Source organism: Argopecten irradians, chromosome 3, assembly GCF_041381155.1.
Source record: "Argopecten irradians isolate NY chromosome 3, Ai_NY, whole genome shotgun sequence".
Classification (NCBI taxonomy): Eukaryota; Metazoa; Mollusca; class Bivalvia; order Pectinida; family Pectinidae; genus Argopecten; species Argopecten irradians.
Genome location: NC_091136.1, coordinates 18,758,380 through 18,783,221, shown reverse-complemented (window position 1 = coordinate 18,783,221; position 24,842 = coordinate 18,758,380). Strand labels below are relative to the sequence as shown.

At 35.3% G+C, this 24,842-nt stretch overlaps 1 protein-coding gene and 1 long non-coding RNA gene across 2 annotated transcripts in view; one reads left to right on the top strand and one right to left on the bottom strand.

The window, feature by feature from the left end:
* The first annotated feature begins 2,828 nt into the window (after positions 1-2,828).
* LOC138317732 (uncharacterized) lies at positions 2,829-13,871 on the top strand. The gene is made up of 4 exons (XM_069259597.1): positions 2,829-3,076; positions 5,327-5,584; positions 6,499-6,690; positions 12,948-13,871. Exons 1-4 carry the CDS (start codon positions 3,028-3,030, stop codon positions 13,172-13,174), a joined length of 726 nt encoding a protein of 241 aa, XP_069115698.1. The 5' UTR covers positions 2,829-3,027; the 3' UTR covers positions 13,175-13,871.
* LOC138317736 (uncharacterized) overlaps positions 12,950-24,842 on the bottom strand; it is a 22,327-nt gene continuing 10,434 nt past the window's right edge. The window contains exons 2-6 of the long non-coding RNA XR_011207799.1: positions 19,824-19,938; positions 19,569-19,680; positions 19,329-19,453; positions 18,834-18,864; positions 12,950-13,080 (exon numbers count right to left, since the gene is read on the bottom strand). This is a non-coding gene — a long non-coding RNA (uncharacterized lncRNA). The remainder of the gene's footprint in view (positions 13,081-18,833; positions 18,865-19,328; positions 19,454-19,568; positions 19,681-19,823; positions 19,939-24,842) is intronic.

Genomic DNA, 24,842 nt, shown 5'->3' with positions numbered 1-24,842 from the left:
TAGTAGGCCGGGTACGTATATTCGATCTACTACCGGTGTTATACAGAAAACACATCCGGTGTACTGGGAAATAAATACCTGAATTTTTCTGTGATTACAGTTCAAATAAATACATAATGTGTATATCATACGCACATCAACAACAACGGTAACCTATGGTAGATGAGGTATACCACTGGCTTATCTAATTAATAAACCAATCAATCTCCAGATCTTTGTATCCTAGCATTAGTCACAATGAATACCTGATGTATGTAAAATTGTTAAGGTCACTTTCGTTTCGACATCTACTACTTGCATTAAAATGACTGACTTTCCTTAATATCTTTTATTGTTTATTTTTTTATATTCTTTTTAATTTGTTTGTTTGTTTAAGTTTAACAGTCAGGGCTATTTAGGACAACTTTCCTAAACATCTTTAAAAAAATGTTTTCCTAAGATTTGTAAGCAAATGGTAGCAAATATAACTAATTGTGATGGCATCGACCATTTCCAGCTTCCATATGCTGCATGTCGTAATGTATTTGACCAAATATTATATAACCGTTTAAAGAAATTCTCATTAGCTCTAGAAAGTTAGTTAATTCAGCGCATTCGTCTAAAACTGAAAAAAATATAAGTTAAAGTTTTTTGGATGGCAATCTATTGGACCACAGTTTTCGTCAGCAATGGAGCGTCGGGTGGCGTTTGTATGTGTAGGCCGGTCTACGTTTGGTACTTGTCACACCGTTGAACTAGATCAACCCATGTATATTCAATGAGGTATGTTTCATTGGAATTATTAATTTTTGATTTCTGTAGTTATATTTCCACATAAACAGGCATAATGCATAAAAACTAGATTTTAAAGTGCAAAATTTCTGCGTTGAAACTAACTTGTATAAGGCATCGTAATATGCTCATCTGTCCATTTTCACGGCTTAATTCATTGAACCTTATGGTTTTCAATAAAATTACCAAAGAAAAAATAACATCAAATTATTTTCCCCAGTTACGGCACATATCACTTTGAATGTCTAACTGAAAGGCTAACACATTTTATCCATTTAATACCATTTCAAAGAAAAGATATGGTCACTCTCCGCCTGCTTCAAGGTACCTGTAGGCCGTGTTTTGCTAAATCTAAGCTGCATGTAAAATGACACTTCTCGTTCTATGGATATCCCGGCTAAGCCCAATTGTTGTTTGTTTGATTAATTAACAGCTATGGTCATGTAAGGACGGCCTCCCATGTATGATGTGTGTTGCGTGTATGTTGTGCGAGGTGCGTGTTTTGGGAGACTGCGGTGTATTCATGTTGTGTCTTCTTGTATAGTGGAACTGTTGCCCTTTTTATAGTGCTATATCACTGAAGCATGCCGCCGAAGACACCAAACAACATACCCCACCCGGTCACATTATACTGACAACGGGCGAACCAGTCGTCCCACTCCCTGTATGCTGAGCGTTAAGCAGGAGCAGAAACTACCACTTTTATAGACTTTGGTGTGTCTCGGCCAGGGGACAGAACCCAAAGCCTTCCTCACAGGGGCGAACGCTCAACTCAAGGCCAAAAGTGAGGCGGTGCCAAGGGAGGTATTAGGAAAGATTAAAGTCAGTTAGAAAGAAGAGAAAAGATGAGATCCTAAATTTAGTCGCCTTTTACGATCATGCAATAGGGGCAGCAGGTACAATTCTAACGCCCTACCTGCAGGCCAATTAAGAATATAACGATATATTTCATTGGATACCTGTACTGTGAATGGCGACCACAATAGCATATACTTTTATACATGATAATTAGATATTGTAGTTTCATTATGTGTGCAAATTCAAGTGAATTTTATACTACTCTTTCCCTACAAGGGTTAATGTGGCACATTTGACAGATGCGATAAGAAATGCGTTTGAAACAGACCATTTCCTTTTTTCTTTACTTTTTTTTCATTTGATTTATGAACATATCAATCCAGATTTCCATGGCTTTTCATGAAAACCAAATGAAACATAGCCATTATGGTTAGTCAAACATTGACCCATGCTGAGGGTCAACCACATGAGTTATGCAGACATATATGATTATGATTTTAATCCATTCACATTTTCCATGTACGAGTGTTTTTAGAAATAAGAATTAACTCAGTTGTATTTTATTACACTGAATAAAATCAACCATATTAGAAGTTGAACATCTGAAGTACTCTATGAAACAATCAATTATTCCACTTATACATACCAAAAGTAAGTTTGCGGTCATTTAGTTAATTATCTACTGTACTTAACAAACTACTTTTTTTCACAAGTAAGATCATTTGTATGTTAGATGTAGAGCGTAAGGTATTCAGAAATCTCACATTTTGAAATTCATTTCTGGATTTTGAAAAAGCCTGGCTTAAGGTCGAAACAGGCAGATATGTGCCCTAAATGTACCGTTTTACTATAGAATTATTTATGTAACCTCCATCTTGTCACATAAACAACAAAAAACAGAGTTGTGTGAAATTTATGATTTAATATTACATGAAAGATATCATAAACAATTAAATGAAATGTCATACTGACTAAGGCATAGCATTATACATATCAAACCAAGAAGACACTTTGTAAAATAAAGAAAAGCATGAGTGGGGTTTACCATCATACCAGGCATACAGTAACGGACACATAAAGGTGGTGTTGTAGCTCTCATATTCCTCCAATCTTTTATTGTGCATTAATTTATTCATTTGAAATATATTTTTTTTAATTAAACGTGAACAGCAATGCAATATCATCTGTAATTAAATGACACATTGCTCGGGGAATCCCCGAGGAATCCCGGGTACACACGTTGTACGCCTTTCTATCGATAATAACCAACGCCTCCGCTTATATGGAAAACAACTTGTTGGGTTCGGTGTTGTTATTTGCTTGGTTTGCATATGGTCTACGCATTATAAATAATGCATTAAGATATTTATTATAGCAGGTTGGCATTGATTCCAGAAAGTTATCATGTCTCCATAACACAAGGACCTATACAGAAAATTTTACGGATATTCTACTATCATGACTCGGATACATAACAGTGTTATGTCGGCAGTATTGGTGTTAACAGGTGGGTTCTACTTGTGTACTCTGTAAACAGACATTAGGTAAGTGACTTTATATTCTTGCTGGTCATCATAAATGATGCTGACTTAAGTATTAGGAATCATTCTCTCATTAAAACATTTAGTAGCATGTGAAAGTGTCATATACATGTGGAATTTCTCTCATACCTACACGTTGTAAACTGGCTGGTCTAGGGCAATATATTCATGTCGCCTGTGCTGCATTGCAAGGCTACCAACTATTGCCTCTTGACGTCACAAAGTTACTATTTTCAAGTTACAATTACAACCTTTTTTCAGAAAATAGGCTGGAATTACTTTACAAGATGCAAACAACCGGATGTAATTGTGTTGCAAATATCACGAATTTTATATGTTTGAAGAATTGACTTGCAGTGGCTTTTTTTTTTCGAATTTTTCCAAATTTGGCGGAAAATGATTGTAGTAAAATTGCAATAAAACGTTGAGGTATGAGAGAAAAATACTCTTTCATACGCAAGCCTCATCTTTTGGTGATCCTCAGTTAGAATATCCCTATCCTTCATATCCACATAAGAAACAGTCTTATATCATATAGCGATAACCAGTCTTAATTGTCAAACGATGTATCCGCAATTAAATAACCGGACAGAAAAAAGAATAGTCGACTCAATATTTTCTATTAAACAGACGGTAACAAACTGCTTTATGGAATATAAAACCACCACTTGTTTCCATGTTATTGTAGGACTCACTGTTAAACCATCGAGATCAATTTTAACACTAAACAGCATCAGCACGCAAGTTTAACTGTACAACACAATGTTAAGAACGCAATGCAGTGTTAGATAATATCAATGTCAGTCTCAACATAATGTTAACACATTTAATTTGGATTTTTTTTGGTCGTCTATAGATATAACCTTTGAAAATCAATACGTAGTACCATGTTAATTAAAATTGTCATTGACTACCTGTTTTCGTATTTTATAATCTTTTTACTGTACGATCCCCGACAGACATCATCAAACACATCTCCATAAAGGAAAACCTTTACATAAGCTTTCCTTTATCTCGTCAAGACATTGAGTTAAAAAAATGTTTGCTTCCATGAATTTCCATGTTAATACCGACTGTCCGGCCAATTTTTAATTCATTTTTGTACGTAATCAATAGGAAACTAGCATTTCTTTATTGCTTTATCTTATTTTACGTTATTTATATTCCAAATGTTAAAGACATTCAGTGGAATAATCTACAGAACGCTAACGACATCGATCGACAGTCAATAACGCTGTTTCTTAGCTACATATATGTACAGTGTCCGAGTTATAATACATCAAACTGTCGGGCACGATAATGAGTTTCATTCCTTTATATTTACATTTTCAATGCATTCCCACTATGTAACCTTACCAAGCGCAGTTGGCAGCCATATAGACTTCAAGCGCTTATTATTATGTGATGTTCACTATTCCATTAAATTTGCGTGTTACTTGAAACATACATAACTCTTAACATGCTTATTTTTCCAAGGTCATTTCTTAACAACATAATAATGCTTCCAAAGTATGGTATCTAAGGATGAAAGAACATACTAGATATCTATTTTAATGTAAGAACGATCTTCTGGTTGTTTGTGTGGTTTGAAAAGCACATGTAGCAACAGTTCAGAACCATTATTTCTATTTAAATCGGAAGACACTAAGGTTTTAAAATGGTTTGGTTTACAACGACTCTCGTAACACTGTCTGATTAGTGGGTTGAACTAAGCGACCGCCCCACACAGAAGCAATCTTGACTCTTTCTTATAAAAACATGCAAGCCGCGCTCCGGCACCATAAAACTTTCTCAGACAATTTTTTTACTCATTTACTCAAGCCTACGGAAAATCATATTCTTGAGTAAAAAATCTGTTGATAAAGTTTTATGGTACCGGGCCCTGGTCTTTAAGAAAATTACAGGTCTTGTTGTAGTATGGGCGTTACAACCCAGATTTGAATCTTTGTCGCGGCAAATTGTTCTACTAGTATCAATTTGGTTGTCAGTTTATCTATTCTAAGTTGTGTTGACGTTTCCGTCATAAGGAGAAAGATAAAACAACAATACTAAACGTCCGAATCTATATAATAAATTAGGGTTTCCGCTAACGCATTGATATATAACAATTATGTAACAGTCTTTTAACATACTTGCATATTCACCTCACATGTAAGAGTTGTCGATGAGCAAATCTACGATGGGATGTAAAATCTGTATTTGTTCATATTTTACAGAACTTGCATGGCTGTGTTATGCAAGAGAGATGAAATGGCGGGAAGATACTCCTCGAAAAGAGCTTACGTTTCCCGAGCCATTGTTCATTCGGCACTTTCCGTCCGCCGTCGTCTGTCTCGCCTATTGTTCCAAATTAGAAGACTGTGACGCTGTGACCTTTGCAATATCAACCTTGACATGTCGTGGACATTCTCTTGTTGACTTGAAGGATATAAGTAAAGGCATCAAATCACCTGGCACCAAAACCTGGATGAACAGTATGTATCATAGTGTGTAGATGTGATAGTACGGTATTAGTAAACCATATCATTATTATGTAGTTATCATGAATTACCTAACAATAAGGGGGCCGCGGTGGCCGAGCGGTTAAGATATCCCGACACATTACCACAAGCTCTCCACCATTGGGTCGCGAGTTGGGCAGTTGCCAGGTACTGACCGCTTGTCGGTGGTTTTTCTCCGGTTACTCCAGCTTTCCTCCACCAACAAACCTTAAATGACCCTGAATGTTATAGGATGTTAAAATAATAAAAACATAACCTAAACATAACACCGCAATCTTATGTGATCACAAAATTTATTGACAAGAGAGATTTGATGCTGATCTGATTAACCAAAACATATTACAGAGCTTCATGACAATATATTTAAATACTGTGTCGATATTTGCATTTCGTGTACCCAAGGGATTTAAAATCCATTCGAAGCGTTGCTGATGCAGATGGAAGCTATCGGGATACCAGTGTTTATATACATAACTCATGTTGTTTTGAATTTGTGAATTAAAACACAACAAAGTATATGTCACAGGTTATTGACAGACTCAAACATAGTTTAAGTATCAAATAAATTCACTTGTATATTTTAAAACTCTTTTCGGTTTCTTAATCGCAGAGAATGTCCTGATGGCATAATAATTTCTTTCAATAATTTTCTTGACCGCTGCGCATCTGTATGTATATAAATACTGTAATACGCCATATTCAACTGGAAAACCATTTCGTTACCTCACATTCAAAGTGAGTCCTTATTGTAAGTTCAAAAACATATATTGACCGGACAATAAAATGTTAACAAAGGTTTTTTCGACAGATTTGGGTTCGGTAAACAAAACAATATATCGTATTTTGACCAGCATTAGATACATAAATTAAGATTATTTCCATTTTAGGGAACTGCCGACGAAATGATTACATGTACATCCGATCGCTTAAATGGTGCATCAAGTTTGATTGGAATATCTGGATCCAACACAGAAGTGATATTAGAGATCATTGCAAGGCAGAGAATGCCAGGCTAGTGAATGTGGATAGCAGGGCCAAACATAACGTGCTTGTCCGGAAGCTCAAACACATCCTCTTATGTAAGTTAGCAGTGAGTGCTTAAAACACCTCAAACTGCAGTATAGAAAACAATAATATATGTAACAATTTCAATTTGGAATGGATTCGAAGAAATATGAGCAATGTTAAAGATATTTTGTAACCTGAAGACATGTAATCTTCATATGTGTGATAAAAAGTTATGTAAAATTAAAAAAGAATTTAGATGCTACTAGTCAAAAACTTTGGACCGATAATGAGTTCAACACTTTAAAAATAATATGAAACAAGAGCTGTTGGAGAACAGCAAAGCTCGCCAATTCAGAAAAAGTTGAAGTTCAAGTATTTACTATTCAAACATGGAAATATGACAAATTAACATAAACATTTATGATGACTTAAACAATTGACAAAATAGAAACTTGCTCAAAAACTTTAACATGGAAATATGACAAATTAACAGACTCAAAAACCCCCTAAAGGGCCCCAAATCGGTTGTATTATCACGTTCAGCATCCATAAACATTAGGAAAATAAAATCATAAACATTTATGATGACTTAAGCTTAAACAAAAAACTTTAACATGGAAGTATGACAAATTAGCAGACTCAAAAAAAACCTAAAGGGCCCTAAATTGGTTGTATTATCACGTTCAGCATCCATACACATTAGGAAAATAAAATCATAAACCTTTATGATGACTTAAGCTTAAACAATTGACGAAACAGAAACTTGCTCAAAAACTTTAACGTGAAATGGGACGCCAATGCTGACGCCGACGCCGACGCCGACGCCGGGGTGACAACATAAGCTCCCCCTATTCTTCGAATAGGCGAGCTAAAATGAAGTAAACGTGAACATCGTACCAAAACCGTAAGCTCGTGACTTCGATGGTCGTTAACAGATTGGTATATTGACAGAAAACGTTTTCCCTTTCATGAATTCGAAATTGAAATAGTCTTTGGTGCTTCAATTTTATATTGAATTACAGAAAAATATTTTAATGAATTATAACTATATCTTTTTGATCGTAAAGGTGTGTTACCATTGTGGAAAGAGTTATAACAGTTATCGGACCTGCCTACATGCTTTAATGTGAGCAACAGATATGATGTCATTTTGAAGAAATCAAAAATTGCCTTAGAACGGTAGAAATTTCCGTGAAAGATTGATTTTTCTAGTTTTAGTTTTGTTTCAGGAACTAAACTTCGGTAGATGATGTAAGCTATCTTAAGAAACTCTAACTTTCTGGTTCAGCAACACATATGAAATAAAATATAATGTAATGTGTATACATAATCATATTTAAAAGTTGAAAATTCCACGAGGTCATGACTAAATAAAACAACCACTTTAACTCAGGCTGATATGTCAGTTAAAGATCAAACCTTCATTAGCAGCTAGGCTTGAATTATCGTCAAGAGAATAATATACAAAAGCGATACATCTATGTAATATGTTTCAACTTAGATCCATATTAGATAATAGAGCCAGTAGAGTTTATTTGTATTGTGAATAGAAATTTCGATTTCGTAAAGGAACAATCATATCTACTTTTATGCGAAACTTTCATTTTGTTGATTTTGTTAGTTTTCATATACAATTTTCTCCGTCGTTTTAAGCTAGCGTCTCTTAATCACGATTGCATGATTTTGTTTGTTGATTTATTAACGTCCTATAAACAGCTATGCATGAAATCTGTGCGATAGCGAGAATGTTAACTAAGTTATAGTGAGCTATCACTGAAATATATTGTCAAACGATTCATCATATTTCCTTTGAGAAGATGTGCACTATTTGGTTTCTTTCCTCACACCATACTTATCCTTTGTTTTCTATTCTCAGTATTCTCACACCATACTTATCCTTTGTATTTATTATACTAAATATTCCCACAGCATATCATCCTTTGTTTTTTTATTCTCAGTATCCTCACAACATACTTATCCTTTGTTTTCGTATAATGTGACCGGGTGGGGTGTGTTGCTTGGTGTCTTCGGCGGCATGCTTCAGTGATATAGCACTATAAAAAGGGCAACAGTTCCACTATACAAGAAGACACAACACGAACATAACGCAGTCTCCCAGTACACTCACCTCGCACAACATACACGCAACACACTACATACATGGGAGGCCGTCCTTACATGACCATAGCTGTTAATAGGACGTTAATAAATCAAACAAACAAACAAACAAACAAACCTTTGTTTTCTATTCTTAGAATCCGCACAGCATACTTATCATTTAGTTTTTTCATACTCAGAATCCTAAGAGCATACTAACCCTTTGATTTTTTATTCTCAGTATCCTCACAGCATACTTGCCCTTTTTTTGTTCTCCGTATCCTCACAGCATACTTATCATTTATTTGTTTTATTCTCAGTATCCTAACAAAATATTTATCCTTTGGTTTCTATTCTCAGTATCCTCACACCATACTTACCATGTATTTTTTATTCTCAGTAATCTCACAACATATTTATCCTTTGGTTTCTATTCTCAGTATCCTCACACCATACGTACCATGTATTTTTTATGCTCAGTATTCTCACAACATATTTATCCTTTGGTTTCTATTCTCAGTATCCTCACACCATACTTACCATGTATTTTTTATTCTCAGTATTCTAATAACATATTTATCCTTTGGTTTCTATTCTCAGTACCCTCACACCATACTTACCATGTATTTTTTATTCTCAGTATTCTAATAACATATTTATCCTTTGGTTTCTATTCTCAGTATCCTCACACCATACTTACCATGTATTTTTTATTCTCAGTATTCTAATAACATATTTATCCTTTGGTTTCTATTCTCAGTATCCTCACACCATACTTACCATGTATTTTTTATTCTCAGTATTCTCACAACATATTTATCCTTTGGTTTCTATTCTCAGTATCCTCACACCATACTTACCATGTATTTTTTATTCTCAGTATTCTAATAACATATTTATCCTTTGGTTTCTATTCTCAGTATCCTCACACCATACTTACCATGTATTTTTTATTCTCAGTATTCTCACAACATATTTATCCTTTGGTTTCTATTCTCAGTACCATCAAACCATACTTACCATGTATTTTTTATTCTCAGTATTCTCACAATATATTTATCCTTTGGTTTCTATTCTCAGTATCCTCACACCATACTTACCATGTATTTTTATTCTCAGTATTCTCACAACATATTTATCCTTTGGTTTCTATTCTCAGTATCCTCACACCATACTTACCATGTATTTTTATTCTCAGTATTCTCACAACATATTTATCCTTTGGTTTCTATTCTCAGTATCCTCACACCATACTTACCATGTATTTTTTATTCTCAGTATTCTCACAACATATTTATCCTTTGGTTTCTATTCTCAGTACCCTCACACCATACTTACCATGTATTTTTTATTCTCAGTATTCTCACAACATATTTATCCTTTTGTTTCTATTCTCAGTACCCTCACACCATACTTACCATGTATTTTTTATTCTCCGTATTCTCACAACATATTTATCCTTTGGTTTCTAATCTCAGTATCCTCACACCATACTTACCATGTATTTTTTATTCTCAGTATTCTCACAACATATTTATCCTTTGGTTTCTATCCTCAGTATCCTCACACCATACTTATCCTTTATTTTTCTATGCTCAGTAATCTCACAACATATTTATCCTTTGGTTTCTAATCTCAGTATCCTCACACCATACTTACCCTGTATTTTTTATTCTCAGTATTCTCACAACATATTTATCCTTTGGTTTCTATTCTCAGTACCCTCACACCATACTTACCATTTATTCTCAGTATTCTCACAACATATTTATCCTTTGGTTTCTATTCTCAGTATCCTCACACCATACTTACCATGTATTTTTTATTCTCAGTATTCTCACAACATATTTATCCTTTGGTTTCTATTCTCAGTACCCTCACACCATACTTACCATGTATTTTTTATTCTCAGTATTCTCACAACATATTTATCCTTTGGTTTCTATTCTCAGTACCCTCACACCATACTTACCATGTATTTTTTATTCTCAGTATTCTCACAACATATTTATCCTTTTGTTTCTATTCTCAGTACCCTCACACCATACTTACCATGTATTTTTTATTCTCCGTATTCTCACAACATATTTATCCTTTGGTTTCTAATCTCAGTATCCTCACACCATACTTACCATGTATTTTTTATTCTCAGTATTCTCACAACATATTTATCCTTTGGTTTCTATCCTCAGTATCCTCACACCATACTTATCCTTTATTTTTCTATGCTCAGTAATCTCACAACATATTTATCCTTTGGTTTCTAATCTCAGTATCCTCACACCATACTTACCCTGTATTTTTTATTCTCAGTATTCTCACAACATATTTATCCTTTGGTTTCTATTCTCAGTACCCTCACACCATACTTACCATGTATTTTTTATTCTCACAACATATTTATCCTTTGGTTTCTATTCTCAGTATCCTCACACCATACTTACCCTGTATTTTTTATTCTCAGTATTCTCACAACATATTTATCCTTTGGTTTCTAATCTCAGTATCCTCACACCATACTTACCCTGTATTTTTTATTCTCAGTATTCTCACAACATATTTATCCTTTGGTTTCTATTCTCAGTACCCTCACACCATACTTACCATGTATTTTTTATTCTCACAACATATTTATCCTTTGGTTTCTATTCTCAGTATCCTCACACCATACTTACCATGTATTTTTATTCTCAGTATTCTCACAACATATTTATCCTTTGGTTTCTATTCTCAGTATCCTCACACCATACTTACCATGTATTTTTATTCTCAGTATTCTCACAACATATTTATCCTTTGGTTTCTATTCTCAGTATCCTCACACCATACTTACCATGTATTTTTATTCTCAGTATTCTCACAACATATTTTATCCTTTGGTTTCTATTCTCAGTACCCTCACACCATACTTACCATGTATTTTTTATTCTCAGTATTCTCACAACATATTTATCCTTTGGTTTCTATTCTCAGTACCCTCACACCATACTTACCATGTATTTTTTATTCTCAGTATTCTCACAACATATTTATCCTTTTGTTTCTATTCTCAGTACCCTCACACCATACTTACCATGTATTTTTTATTCTCCGTATTCTCACAACATATTTATCCTTTGGTTTCTAATCTCAGTATCCTCACACCATACTTACCATGTATTTTTTATTCTCAGTATTCTCACAACATATTTATCCTTTGGTTTCTATCCTCAGTATCCTCACACCATACTTATCCTTTATTTTTCTATGCTCAGTAATCTCACAACATATTTATCCTTTGGTTTCTAATCTCAGTATCCTCACACCATACTTACCCTGTATTTTTTATTCTCAGTATTCTCACAACATATTTATCCTTTGGTTTCTATTCTCAGTACCCTCACACCATACTTACCATGTATTTTTTATTCTCACAACATATTTATCCTTTGGTTTCTATTCTCAGTATCCTCACACCATACTTACCCTGTATTTTTTATTCTCAGTATTCTCACAACATATTTATCCTTTGGTTTCTATTCTCAGTATCCTCACACCATACTTACCCTGTATTTTTTATTCTCAGTATTCTCACAACATATTTATCCTTTGGTTTCTATTCACAGTACCCTCACACCATACTTACCATGTATTTTTTATTCTCAGTATTCTCACAACATATTTATCCTTTGGTTTCTATTCTCAGTATCCTCAAACCATACTTATCATGTATTTTTTATTCTCAGTATTCTCACAACATATTTATCCTTTGGTTTCTATCCTCAGTATCCTCACACCATACTTATCCTTTATTTTTCTATGCTCAGTAATCTCACAGCAAATTTATCCTTTGTTTTCTATTCTCAGTATCATCACATTATTGTTTGTTTGTTTGATTCTTTTAACGTCATATTAACAGCCATGGTCATGTAAGGACGGTCTCCCATGTATGCAGCTTGTAGCGTGTGTGAAGTGTGAGGTGCTTATTTTGGAAGATTGCGGTATGTTTGTGTTATGTCTTCTTGTATAGTGGAACTGTTGCCCTTTTTATAGTGCTATATCACTGATACTTACCCTTTGGTTTTATCCTCAGTATCCTAACAGCATACTTATCCTTTGTTTTGTATTCTCAGTATCCTCACAGCATACTTACCCGTTGTTTTTCTCTTCTCAGTATCCTCACAACATAATAATCCCTTGTTGATTTTTTTATTCTCAGTTTCCTCACTTATCCTTTGTTTTTTATCCTCAGTGCCTCTGGCTAAGTGGTGGCTGAGTGGCAGTAAGGACAAAGGTATATGGAAGTGGGATGACGGAACGCCGATCAGTATGGACTCTGACCTATGGAACACTTTTCCTCCCATTCCCTTCCTCAGCACGTGTCTCTGTTATAATGAACAAATTATTCCATTCGGGAAACGGTTTTGGCCATGTATTTGTTTGGATAGCAATGGTATTATTTGCGAAGAATACCCATGAAGGTTAATATTTGATTTCATTGTAAGCATTTTTATTTATATTAGTCAATTGCTTTTTATTTAGTTACCACAGAAAGCTTAGGATTTTATTGTACGCCAAGGAATAATGTTTTAATATTAAGATTGTTCAAATATACATTGTGAAAAGTACAATCTGTAAAAGTGTCAAATGCTATAGATAATTTTTTAGACTTCTTTCAGCGGCAAAGCGCACCTGTTTCCCTTACAGGACACAACAAAAAGATCTTCCTTTGCTTTTAAATACGTAAGAAGCTTGTGCAAAAAAAACCTGTCAATTCAGGGATTCAAGGTTTTTTTGATACAAAGCTATTGCTTAGGATCGCAATGTCTGGATTCGAGTCAAATACTCAAAAAAACCTTGTGAAACATATTACTGGCAACGCATATGACACACAGGATCCATCAGCAGATGTTGTTGCTCTTCAGGACTTATTTGTGGCAAGTAAAATTAACATCGGTGACGATTCTATTCAGAAGGCAACATGTTGTCTTAAAAATGTTAATGTTCACAACTTCGGACTCTATAATGTTCACGAAAGTTCGTTATATGCAGACAATGTAAAATCTAACTCTAATTCTATAATGCATTTTTAAATGATTTCTATAAAATTCACTCTTGCTTATAACGAGAATTCCCATTGGCTTAATAAAGAAAACACTGACTTTGCCGTTTGTAACGTCGATTCTGAGTGGTCTATTGATTCACTTAAAAAAACTCGCAATTAATATTGAATTTTGAAAAACTTGTGTATAGTAGATTGAAATAAAAGAGTTAATTTTATTGTCTTTATGTTATGAAAATGTAACACGAAACCTTAATGAGTGTACTTCTAGTAATATAATGCTTCGTGGTAATTAAGGATACTACTAACACAAGAATTTTGTGTTATACCTCCTTTATAAAACAAATCTATTGAAGTTGGTCCAGAACATCTTATTCACAATGGTATCGTTAAAATAACATGTACCGTAACTGGGCGAAAATTATTACGTGTTATTTTTTCTGGGAAATATATCTATTAAAAACCATCTGGTTTGATGAATAACACTGAAAATCATTCAAATGGACAGACAAACATATATGATGCTTTATAAACGTTAGTTAGAACACAGAAGCTATGCACTGTAAAATTCTTGATTTTATGCCTTATGTACATGTATGTGTAGATGGAAAATTACCCACAGGAATTCCTTTTGTGAAATTAAATTGTAGGCAACGATTTGGCTTCATGGTTTGACCGTACGTACAAATTTCACCGCACTGTAGACGTTAATGTAATGATTTTTGGCAGTACTACCAAAAATAGTTTTCAGCCCTTATTTATACTTGTTAAATCAAAATCTATGCATTGTAAGTATTGTAATTCTCTAAATGTTGGTAACTTTTGGTGGTGAATAACATAGCTGTTCCTAATTCGTGAGAATTAAAAAAATAAAGCACATGTAACTTTAAACATAAAGCCGTAGGACTTATTCCCCCTGAACCGCCAATTGCAGTTATAAGATAATGTGGGATTTTCTCGGCCTATTCCTCGGTTTTTATTGATTTGGACTTAAAATAATGTCCAATGTATGTAATAAAATGTTCGGTAGCCATAAGAGATATCTCGGAACCCAAAACGAAAGTATGCATACATTGTAACTTGGTTTCCAGCTTGCATCATGATGAGGAATAAGTTGGGTTTTTTTTTGCAAACAGAGGGGCTATAATAAATAATCGGGAGGGGAAGGAGAGTTGGTAAAAGCTATTCTAATAAGTCTGCTATATGTACTAAGTAACTATGGTTATCTAGCATATTCAATTTATAAATTCTTTGTATATTGTTGTTTACAGTCTTTGTTAATTGGTGTCGTTTACCTTTAACCAGGAAAGTACTCCACACCGTATACATCGAATACTTTCAAATCTTCGATGGTTCCGAACACATAGTAAAAATGGAGGCAACAGAAAAGAACATGTAATTTAGTCCTTTTAAGCACATCAAAAGAGCCGTATAACGGTACACTGTGGTTGACAGTGTGGCTTTGAAGATTGGCGTCACTCTGAACTGCCTTCAGTTTTACTATGAGATAGTCCAGGGGTGTAGTGATCGTAAGTGATCGGAACCTCAGGAGTATCGATGATGAATCATGGCTAACCAAAGAATAACTCATGATGCAAACAACCAATGTGCGAATTTATCATTATATACTGTACATGATATGGATTTTTTCATTTTCTTCGTAGGTTTAATTGTGTTTTACTTCACCTGATCACGCCATCGTTGATATTCCAGGGATTACTATCACTGACGCAATATCTACCCCTGGAATATGTCATTGTAAATCTGGTTGCACTTCAGGAGGAAAACAAATACTAAAAAATGACCTGCGAAGACCTTTGATGTTTACGGAAAGAGCGATGCTCAAATTCAAAGACACACAATCAACCACACTGTACTGTTATTTGATAATTGTAAAATGCAACAAGTAGGTGCGAAGCTAGGGTTGAAACAATGTGGATGCATTGTTATTCCCTCCCGAATCCCCCCTCACCGAGAACAATTAGAATTTCTACGACCCAGCTTTTAGTAATATATATTATAATAAACCAGTATAAAATCAATATAAATACTGAAAATCAGATATCAAATACCTTCTTTTTTGGTCACTTTTAGTATTGTAGGTGTATTCATAATATAATTTAATTCGTGCCTTATCATTATAATTTGTAAAGAAATAAATGCTCATAACATTAGTACTGTACATCAAAACCAAGCTAGTAAATTTGTCTTTGTTGTATATGACCATTATATGAAATAATTGACACCTAGTAGTCCACATTGTAACTCGCTGTCCATATTATGAGGCCACTGTCCATTATCCCCTAAAATATTGTACAATATCCAACAAAAGTGATAATAAATCGTGATATTTGCAGTATTCTATAGATATATTACACATCGCACGACTGCTTTTTCTTCTGATGTACCATTCCTTCTATCTTCCTTTTAACTCATCACATTCAGACATCCCCCCTGTCTCATTCCACAAAATTACTGTCCTACCTCAGGCTTAGTAAGCGATTCAGAATGACCTACAATGTATCATATTTCAAACTCAGTCGGCAGGTCACCGTCGACTAGTCACTAGACTCTCAAGGAAACAATCGCTGGTACATGTAAGTGTTTTTTATTGAAAAGTCACCAGGCTATACCATATTGCGGATCTGCGATCCACTCACCAACGAAGGAAACTGTAGTCGTAAGTGTAGTCTTAGTAAACTGTAACACTCCACATTTTCATCAGGGCAAACATACGGGAAGGCCAATCAGGGTTTCGGGGCGCTTTGGCTACACCATGGTACATTATGCATATGTGTTTGAAATAAAAAAGAAACATACCACCAGAAATGAATTTCATAGTAACTAAAATCGATTTTTATAAATATTAATATTTCAATACATATTTCTTTGCATTTCTGTCTAAATTAAACGTTAAACTATTAAAAAGAACATCTTGAAGTACGAGGGGTGTTCCAAAATTACTTTGGTGATTTCATTTTGATAGAAGTAATTCTGATCATTTTAATTTGCCCTGTCCCTCTAAGTACTCCCCCTCTGCATATATGCATCGTTTCAACCGATCGATCCACTTTTGGAAACAGTTTTCGTACTCTTGAATTGGTATACTCATAAGATACTTGTAAATGGCAGAGCCAAGGGCATTTCTTGATTTATATTTTGTTCCGGACAGATGAAATTTTAGTTTGGGGAACAAGAAAAAGTCACAGGGGGCCAAGTCTGGCTAATATGCAGGGTGGGGGAGGATAGTGACCTTTTATGCCTTCAAAAACTCCGTTATAATGCGCGCCTTGTGTGCTGGCGCATTATCGTGTAAGAGCCTGAGGTACTTCAAACCTGTCTGTGGGCGGCTGCGTTTGTAGACTTTCTTAAGTTTGCGAAGTACAACGTCTCTATAATACTTCACTGTAACAGTTTTGCCTTTTGGTACAGGGATTTGAATGATTGGACCCTTGTTATCAAAGAATATGACATACAAAACCTTCCTCACGGTGCGTATTCTTTTAGCAATGCTAAGGCGCCTGGCGTTTTTGCTTGCCCAGATTCGATTAGAGCAATTTCTTTTGGGTTCGAAAAAATACACCCATGTTTCATCACCTGTGACCAAAATATCAAAAGCCTTTTTGCTGTATTTTGGGTATTTCTTCAATAAAGAATTGGCCTTGTCAACCCGGAACCTCTTGTGGTTGTCAGTTAGTAAATGGGGTATCCACCTGGCATTGATCTTGCCCAGCTTAAGATGTTTCTTTAAAATGCAATGAATACGTGCTAAAGACAAGCCTGTCATTTTAGCTAACTGCCGGACAGTGTACCTTGCATCTTTTTCAAGGATTTGCCGAATTAGTTCAATGTTATGCTTTGTTGACCTGTGTGGGCAGCATCTTTAAGCTGCTGGTGTCCCGACTTAAATCGAGCGACCACCTACAAATAGTCATATATGACATTTGACCCTTCTCATATATATCACACACCTCACGATGAATATCCACCGGCTTTAAGCCAAGTAGAGACCTACCTATGATATAGGCCCTAATTTCAATTACGTTTTCAACTCTCTTGCCAACCATATTTGTATAGAGTGTAACGAGTGCGCTACAAAACAATGTACACAGCACCAAGGTCAGTGTAACTGTGAGCGAGATATTTACCTATATCACGCTTCAAATATCACGCTATCGCCACGAGGTAGTTGTAAGCCCATTCAGCACGATTTCAACGAGATATTGCGCAAGTAACATTAATTTCGGAACATCCATCGTAAGTTTAGAACATTCATAAATTAATTACTCGGATTTTTCATTTATGCATGTACATGTATACCCTTGTGATAGTAGTGATTACTACTACTAGCCCCTGTAATTATCGCCACCGATAGTGACTAAATAGGTCCTTTGGTTCGTTACAATGGTGACATGTTATAATATTTCTTTGTTCTTTCATTTCATGTTGGAAAATTATGTAAAGGACATAGGTATAGTAATTACTGATACTTTTTTCGGACCTCAAAGGTACTTTACCATTCACAGCATATAAACTGTGAAATGTGTATTTGATTTGAACGTAGAGGCTGTCAGCATTCGTTCATAAATTTCCAATTAAATTATATGTAAAATCGGTAGCATATAGTATTCCCTCCCGAACACGGGTACCCCCCCACTCACCCGCAAATTATAAATAATATTTATGCCTTTTCTAAGGATTCCCTGATATTCCTAGGACGAAGTTACTTATTTTCTTATTTCAAATATCTATTATAAAGTTAAGAAATGAATCAGCGAGGAACTTTTAGCGGGTGCAAAATTCTATTTATTCTTTATGGCTGCCTTTGATTCGATATATAACGTTAATTTTGTGTACATTTTGTGATATAGTTCTATCGATATAAGTTTGAATTCACATACACTAATAGATGTTTACTGACAGACCGTAATTCAAAAATAGATTAAAGCAACATCACACCCCTGCAACCCCTCGAATAAATTCCCCGTTATAGGTATCGTTCAAGGCGACATGTTTTCGCCTTTATCATCCAACGATCTTTAAACACAGCCGTCGTTAGCCAATTTCATTACTTACCGATTTTTAACGTGGGACAAGCGAGGTCAGTCTACAAATAGAGAAAAGAAATAAACAATATCGTTTAAAATAATACAGATATTTAATACATACTCTACAAAACAGTCGAAACATGATTCATCTGGGTATATTACGTAATATATATTATGGTTCAACATGCCCCTATTTTGCTAAGTGTAAAATTGAGAGCATTTATATAAAAATATCTCATACAGCAAATCAATTTTCTCTGTGTAAAATAAACGTTCTGAATATGTAGTCAAATATAAAACAAACTCCCCAACTTCCAAGTGATATAATGTATCAAATATAGAGGAATGTTGTACTACCACTGATATGCTTAAATAATGATGTGGTACCACTTATAGGACAAATATTTACATGGTGAAAGTGTTGTATAAAAATTAAAATGGACACCTTGGAACTATTTTCTACCAAAGTATGGAGGCCCAAAACTGGCAAACTTAATATAATGATCATAAATTGTTTACATACCATTAAATGTCAATGACCTTGACTTGATTGGCTCTGTAATCCTCTACAAGATGATCTACTTCAAATATATCCTCCTCATCCTCATATTGTACTTCGTACACTGCATCTACAGCTCCATCACGTCCCTATATAATTAAAAAACAATGTTGTGATAGTGAATAGAGGGTTGGTATTTACACAAAAAATGTTTTATGCATGTCATATAACATTAATTTCTTTTAAAAAACCAGATATTGTTACCTTCACAAGTGACAACACAGTCCCTTTGTACCAGCAGGCTGTACCTTGTTCATTGATTATCCATTGGTGAGAAATAGATCTGTCAACAAAATTAGTCAGTTTGCACCTGTGTCTGTAATTGAGAAAGCACTTCATTATAATACTTTCCAAACTCGGACAAAGAATATGATGTTCCATATTTGTGTAAAAAAAACCATTTAAGTTGAAAATGAAATCTTTTCATGGTCTTTTACTACCATCCTATTAAATACTTACCTTTTATATGTTACAATTGGCCTGTCGCAAGTAACCTCGGAGATACAATCTGACTTCTCAGCCTTTCCTTTGGATTTCTGTTGACTTTTGTTTGGAGCAGAGAGTCCGGCATATACTGCAATGGAGAAATTAAAAATATTAGTGCGAATTGACCAACCATTTTTCTTCTTCTACTATAAGTTGTGCATGTGTTATAATTTAACATACAGGATTCGACCCAATAAGTATCCGAAGTAAAAAAAATATCTAAATGGGGCATCAAAAAGGGGAGGGTGCCTATAGGGACTTAGCGCTTATTGGGTTAAATACGGTATGTAATGATAGCAGAAATAACATGCACTTTTGTATGAAAGATACACGTAATATATGTACATTAACAAGGTAACCACAATAAATTCTTCAACATTCATAATCACTTATTAAATATGGTTTCCTATCCAAAGACTTAGTAACTACTTCACCTACCCATGTACCAGGTTCACGTATCCCTGGATTTTTGTTTTGGTCGGAGAAGCTAACTCAGGCAGCATCGGCCCTGCAGGTAAGGCGTTAGAATTGTACCCGCTGCCCCTACTGCATGATCGTAAAAGGCGACTAAATTTAGGATCTTATCTTTTCTCTTCCTCCTAACTAACTTTGTTTCCTAATGCCTTCCTTTGCACCTCCTCACTTTTGACCTTGAGTTGAGCGTTCGCCCCTGTGAGGAAGGCTCTGGGTTCTGTCTCCTGGCCGAGACACACCAAAGTCTATAAAAAGTGGTAGTTTCTGCTCCTGCGTAACGCTAAGCTTACATGAAGTGGGACGACTGGCTCGCCCGTTTTCAATATAATGTGACCAGATGGGGTGTATTGCTTGGTGTCTTCGGCGGCATGCTTCAGTGATATAGCACTGTAACAAGGGCAACAGTTCCACTATACAAGAAGACTCAACATATATATATACCACAGTCTCCCGAAACACGCACCTCGCACAACATACACGCAACACTGCATACATGGGAGGCCGTCCTTACATGACCATAGCTGTTAATAGGACGTAAATTAATCAAACAAACTGGTCTTTGTTTCTATTGCTTTGATTTTACCATCACATATGTCGATATGTTTTGACCTGGCATGTATGGAGCTCCTCTGCTGTTTAATTAAGGTCAACATCCATTGCATCAGGTCCATATTCTTTGCGTGCTGCCTTTGATGAACTAGTTCTACTGATACTTCTTTTTCTGCTCCATCTGCGAAGACCACTACTAGTTTTTTTCTTTTTTAACTTGCAAGTTGAAAGAGCAACTGCCCTCTTATTATACAACTTATCAAAACTCTTCACAAGGAAGGGTAGAGGTGCTGTTCTCCCAAGCTATAGCTAACCATCTCGGACCCAAGTTTATTCTTAAACCACCTGCATAACAGCTGGTGTGCTAGCAATCTCAATTACACAGGTTGAAGACTTTCCTCCATCAAACTTGGTCCTTACATGTATCCAGCATTTTCTGCGTTGGTCGTGAAATTCCCTAGCAGTGGCACACTTTTTGGAGCTACCTTACCTAATAGAATAGATACATCTGTCAAAAGATAATCGGACTGTTTCAGATCTTCATGTTTTAAAAAGTAGCTGAGGCGGGAATTCCCCTGCTCCCTCTCTCCATTGACTGGCTTGCTCCTCAAGGATGTCTGTGCAATTATCTGATTGCATTGGATCAATGGAATTTGGATGATCAGCTGTCTTCGCTTTACTAAAGTCAGAACTGAAATCGGAATGGTTTACATACACATGATGCACTGAATTTATGATATTATGGCGAAGCAACTTCTCAGCCTTGGATTTATCTTCTATTGTTGAGCGCATTCTGATGGCACCTGTTGGCTTAAGAGAGCTAAAAAAGGTAAAAAGGTTTGGCTTTAACAAGTTTTTCTAGATTTGTGAGGAGACACTTTCATGCATGGTTTGATCATTCTAATTTGGTGACATGTTATTTCCAGACAGGCACTTTTTCTCTGATATGGGCATAAACTGAGGGATCACCATCCGCAATAATTCTGATGCACCTCACACCATAATCACTGGCTCTTAAAAACCCCTCTACTATGATGTCGGCTTCCATCGCTTTGCTAGACTCGCTCCAATTTTTAAAGCAATCATGGTCTGTTGGTTAGCATTTAAATGTTTCTGCTCTACTGCAGATGTAGCAATGTTTGTTTCTAACACCAACATGTAGGAGTTTTTGCCCAAATAATGATGGCAACTCCACCTAAAGCATTGTAGCTGTGTTTGTGAGAATGCTTGCACCACCTACCATCACAAATTACTGTGATCGAAGGAATTGCTGAAAACATAAAGCATAACAGTACCACTCTTGTTAATTTAAAGAGTCTATACCGCTACGAATGGTACCTGTATCAAAAACATTTGCAGACGAATAGTATTTATGTTCAGTTACAAAAGTTACTTACTTTACAACATTGCCACCATTGAAAAGTTTGAGTTTCTTGAGTAACTTAAAGATAAAAATAGTAAACACAATGAATTGCATGTGGAAACAAATCCATAGCACTATATCCTTTATCGAATGAGGTACTGAATGCACATGTAACAAAAGCAAAGAAAAAAATTATAATTTTTTGTGTCAATCACACATATCTTTAAATGAGTATAGACCAGTTATTGTTCAAATGATGAATATTGTTTATATTGTGATGACGAATATTGAAATTGTTGTCCTGAATAATGGTATCTGGATAATTACATACATTGATGAAAACTGCCGTTTTCAATAGCAAGACGTTTCTCTTCCTCTATAGCTTTCACAAGATCCTTTTGTAGGATGTCGTTCCACCAGTTATTGATGTGCCTTTCTTTGCTTTGATGTGCTTTTGACCGATGCCTGGAGAATCACAGCAAGCCAGAAATTCATTTAGATGAGGATTTCTATTTCCAGTAATTAATCCCCCCAGACTGCCCGCACATTTATGTCGAAATGATTGTAAGATGGTGTATGGAGTCTCTCACTAGTTTCGATCAAAAATCTTTTTCGCAACCTTTACAATTCACAGATAATACTGATGCAAGTCCAAAAAATAAAACTTTCGCGACAAGCTGAATCGGGCTGGAACTAATAGCTGCAAGTTCCCTGGCTTTTTCACACAAAGTACTGACACATGTTTTTCTAAATAAATTAAAATTGACAAAACGGTAACCATTAGGAATACCACTGAACACACGTTTTACTTTTCCTTTCGTTCGTATGTTTTGTTTCGTATGTTTACATATAGAGCTGAAAGTGTATGTTTCTTGCAGGGGAATCAGATTTATGATGCATATTCCTGATAATTAATTTTATGCCATTAGAACTAATGGTACATGAATAGTGTACATGTATAGAGGTTTTTGGCTTTCTCCCACCTTTTGAATGCGCCGACTGTCTCTTTTTTTCGGTGCTGTCCTGCAGTTAATCCAAATTGTGTAGGGTTTGACCTTTTCTTCGCGATTCCCATGGTTTAAAGTGGTGTTTGATTTTGATTATGGTGATATCGTGACCGTAATGGGCTGCCATACAATGTCTAGAGTAAAGTACTTTCAAAACAAAACAAAATATCCACAACTCGTTTATTCCCTTTATTTCACAATGAAACAATATATAAAGTGGGTCGTTTTGTATACATAATGTTAACAAACAAAGCTGTGATCATGAAAAACAAATATTGGCTATGTTATTTAACATACTTATTTTCCATGATTTCCTACAGTATAATAAGATACGTGTAAATGTACCATTTGCTTTCCTTCACGTGGCCGTATTATTGCTAACCGGAAATGGATTCCCTCAGAAAATCACTAATGTAAGAGAGATAACAAATATATCGTTACAAGTAAACATTTGATAATTGAGTTCTTGTTTCATTTAATTATGATTAATGTTATTTATTAAATCATGAATTACACTCTGGACGCTTTTTCTTTGCCATGTCGTTGTGACACCAACTATGCGCGTAGTGATATATAGCATGGGTTATTTACTTTGAGGAAGGTGATTAGATACAACTGACCAAGATCGAAGGATTATAGAAGAACATCAACATTTGATTGGGTTCACTGTGGATATCACTGTAATGATACATATCCGAAGTATGTCGATGCCGATTTTCAGTTTCATGATGTCTACCGATTACGATAAATTTGAAGTTTAGAAACAAGGGGCTATCGGCTGTTCCGAATCCATCATGGCGGCCTTCATGGCATCAGTAGCGATATGTTGTCATCATGGAGACAAGGAACTATGCAACAATACCAAACTTACACATCTCAGTGGTTTCAATATTGCCGTGAAAACAAATAATCTGTGTTGTCACCCGCTGTGGGAGATGTAGTTAATTTTTTGACGGAACTATTCAAAAAAGGTGTTGGATATAGTGCATTGAATACTGCAAGGTCAGCTCTTTCTGCATTTATCAAACTCGACGGTGTGCCCTGTGGAAATAATACATTTGTGAAGAGATTTTTAAAAGGAGTTTTTCAGTTACGTCCAGCTTTACCAAAGAACAATGTTATTTAGGATACAGAAATAGTTATTTCATTTGTTCGTAACATGGATGTATCTAAGCTGAAAATTTTGACCTACAAAACTGTGATTTTGTTAGCACTTTCTGCAGGACAACGTGCTCAAAGTTTACATTCCTTGGACATTCATAACATAACTTTAACTGAACACGAAGTGAAACTCAGATTTGGAGAGGTGTTAAAAACCACACGACCTGGACATCACCAGTGTGAAATAGTGCTTGGAAAGTTTGTTTGTTTGTTTGTTTGATTAATTAACGTCCTATTAACAGCTATGGTCATGTAAGGACGGCCTCCCATGTATGCGGTGTGTTGCGTGTATGTTGTGCGAGGTGCATGTTTTGGGAGACTGCGGTATATTCATGTAGTGTCTTCTTGTATAGTGGAACTGTTGCCCTTTTTATAGTGCTATATCACTGAAGCATGCCGCCGAAGACACCAAGCAACACACCCCACCCGGTCACATTA

Bases quoted from the DNA above. Each gene is read 5' to 3' on its own strand.
- LOC138317732 (XM_069259597.1), top strand. From the start codon at position 3,028: ATGACTCGGATACATAACAGTGTTATGTCGGCAGTATTGGTGTTAACA. The intron at 3,077-5,326 runs GTGGGTTCTACT...CATATTTTACAG, and splicing joins GGCAGTATTGGTGTTAACAG to AACTTGCATGGCTGTGTTAT. The intron at 5,585-6,498 runs GTATGTATCATA...TTTCCATTTTAG, and splicing joins CACCAAAACCTGGATGAACA to GGAACTGCCGACGAAATGAT.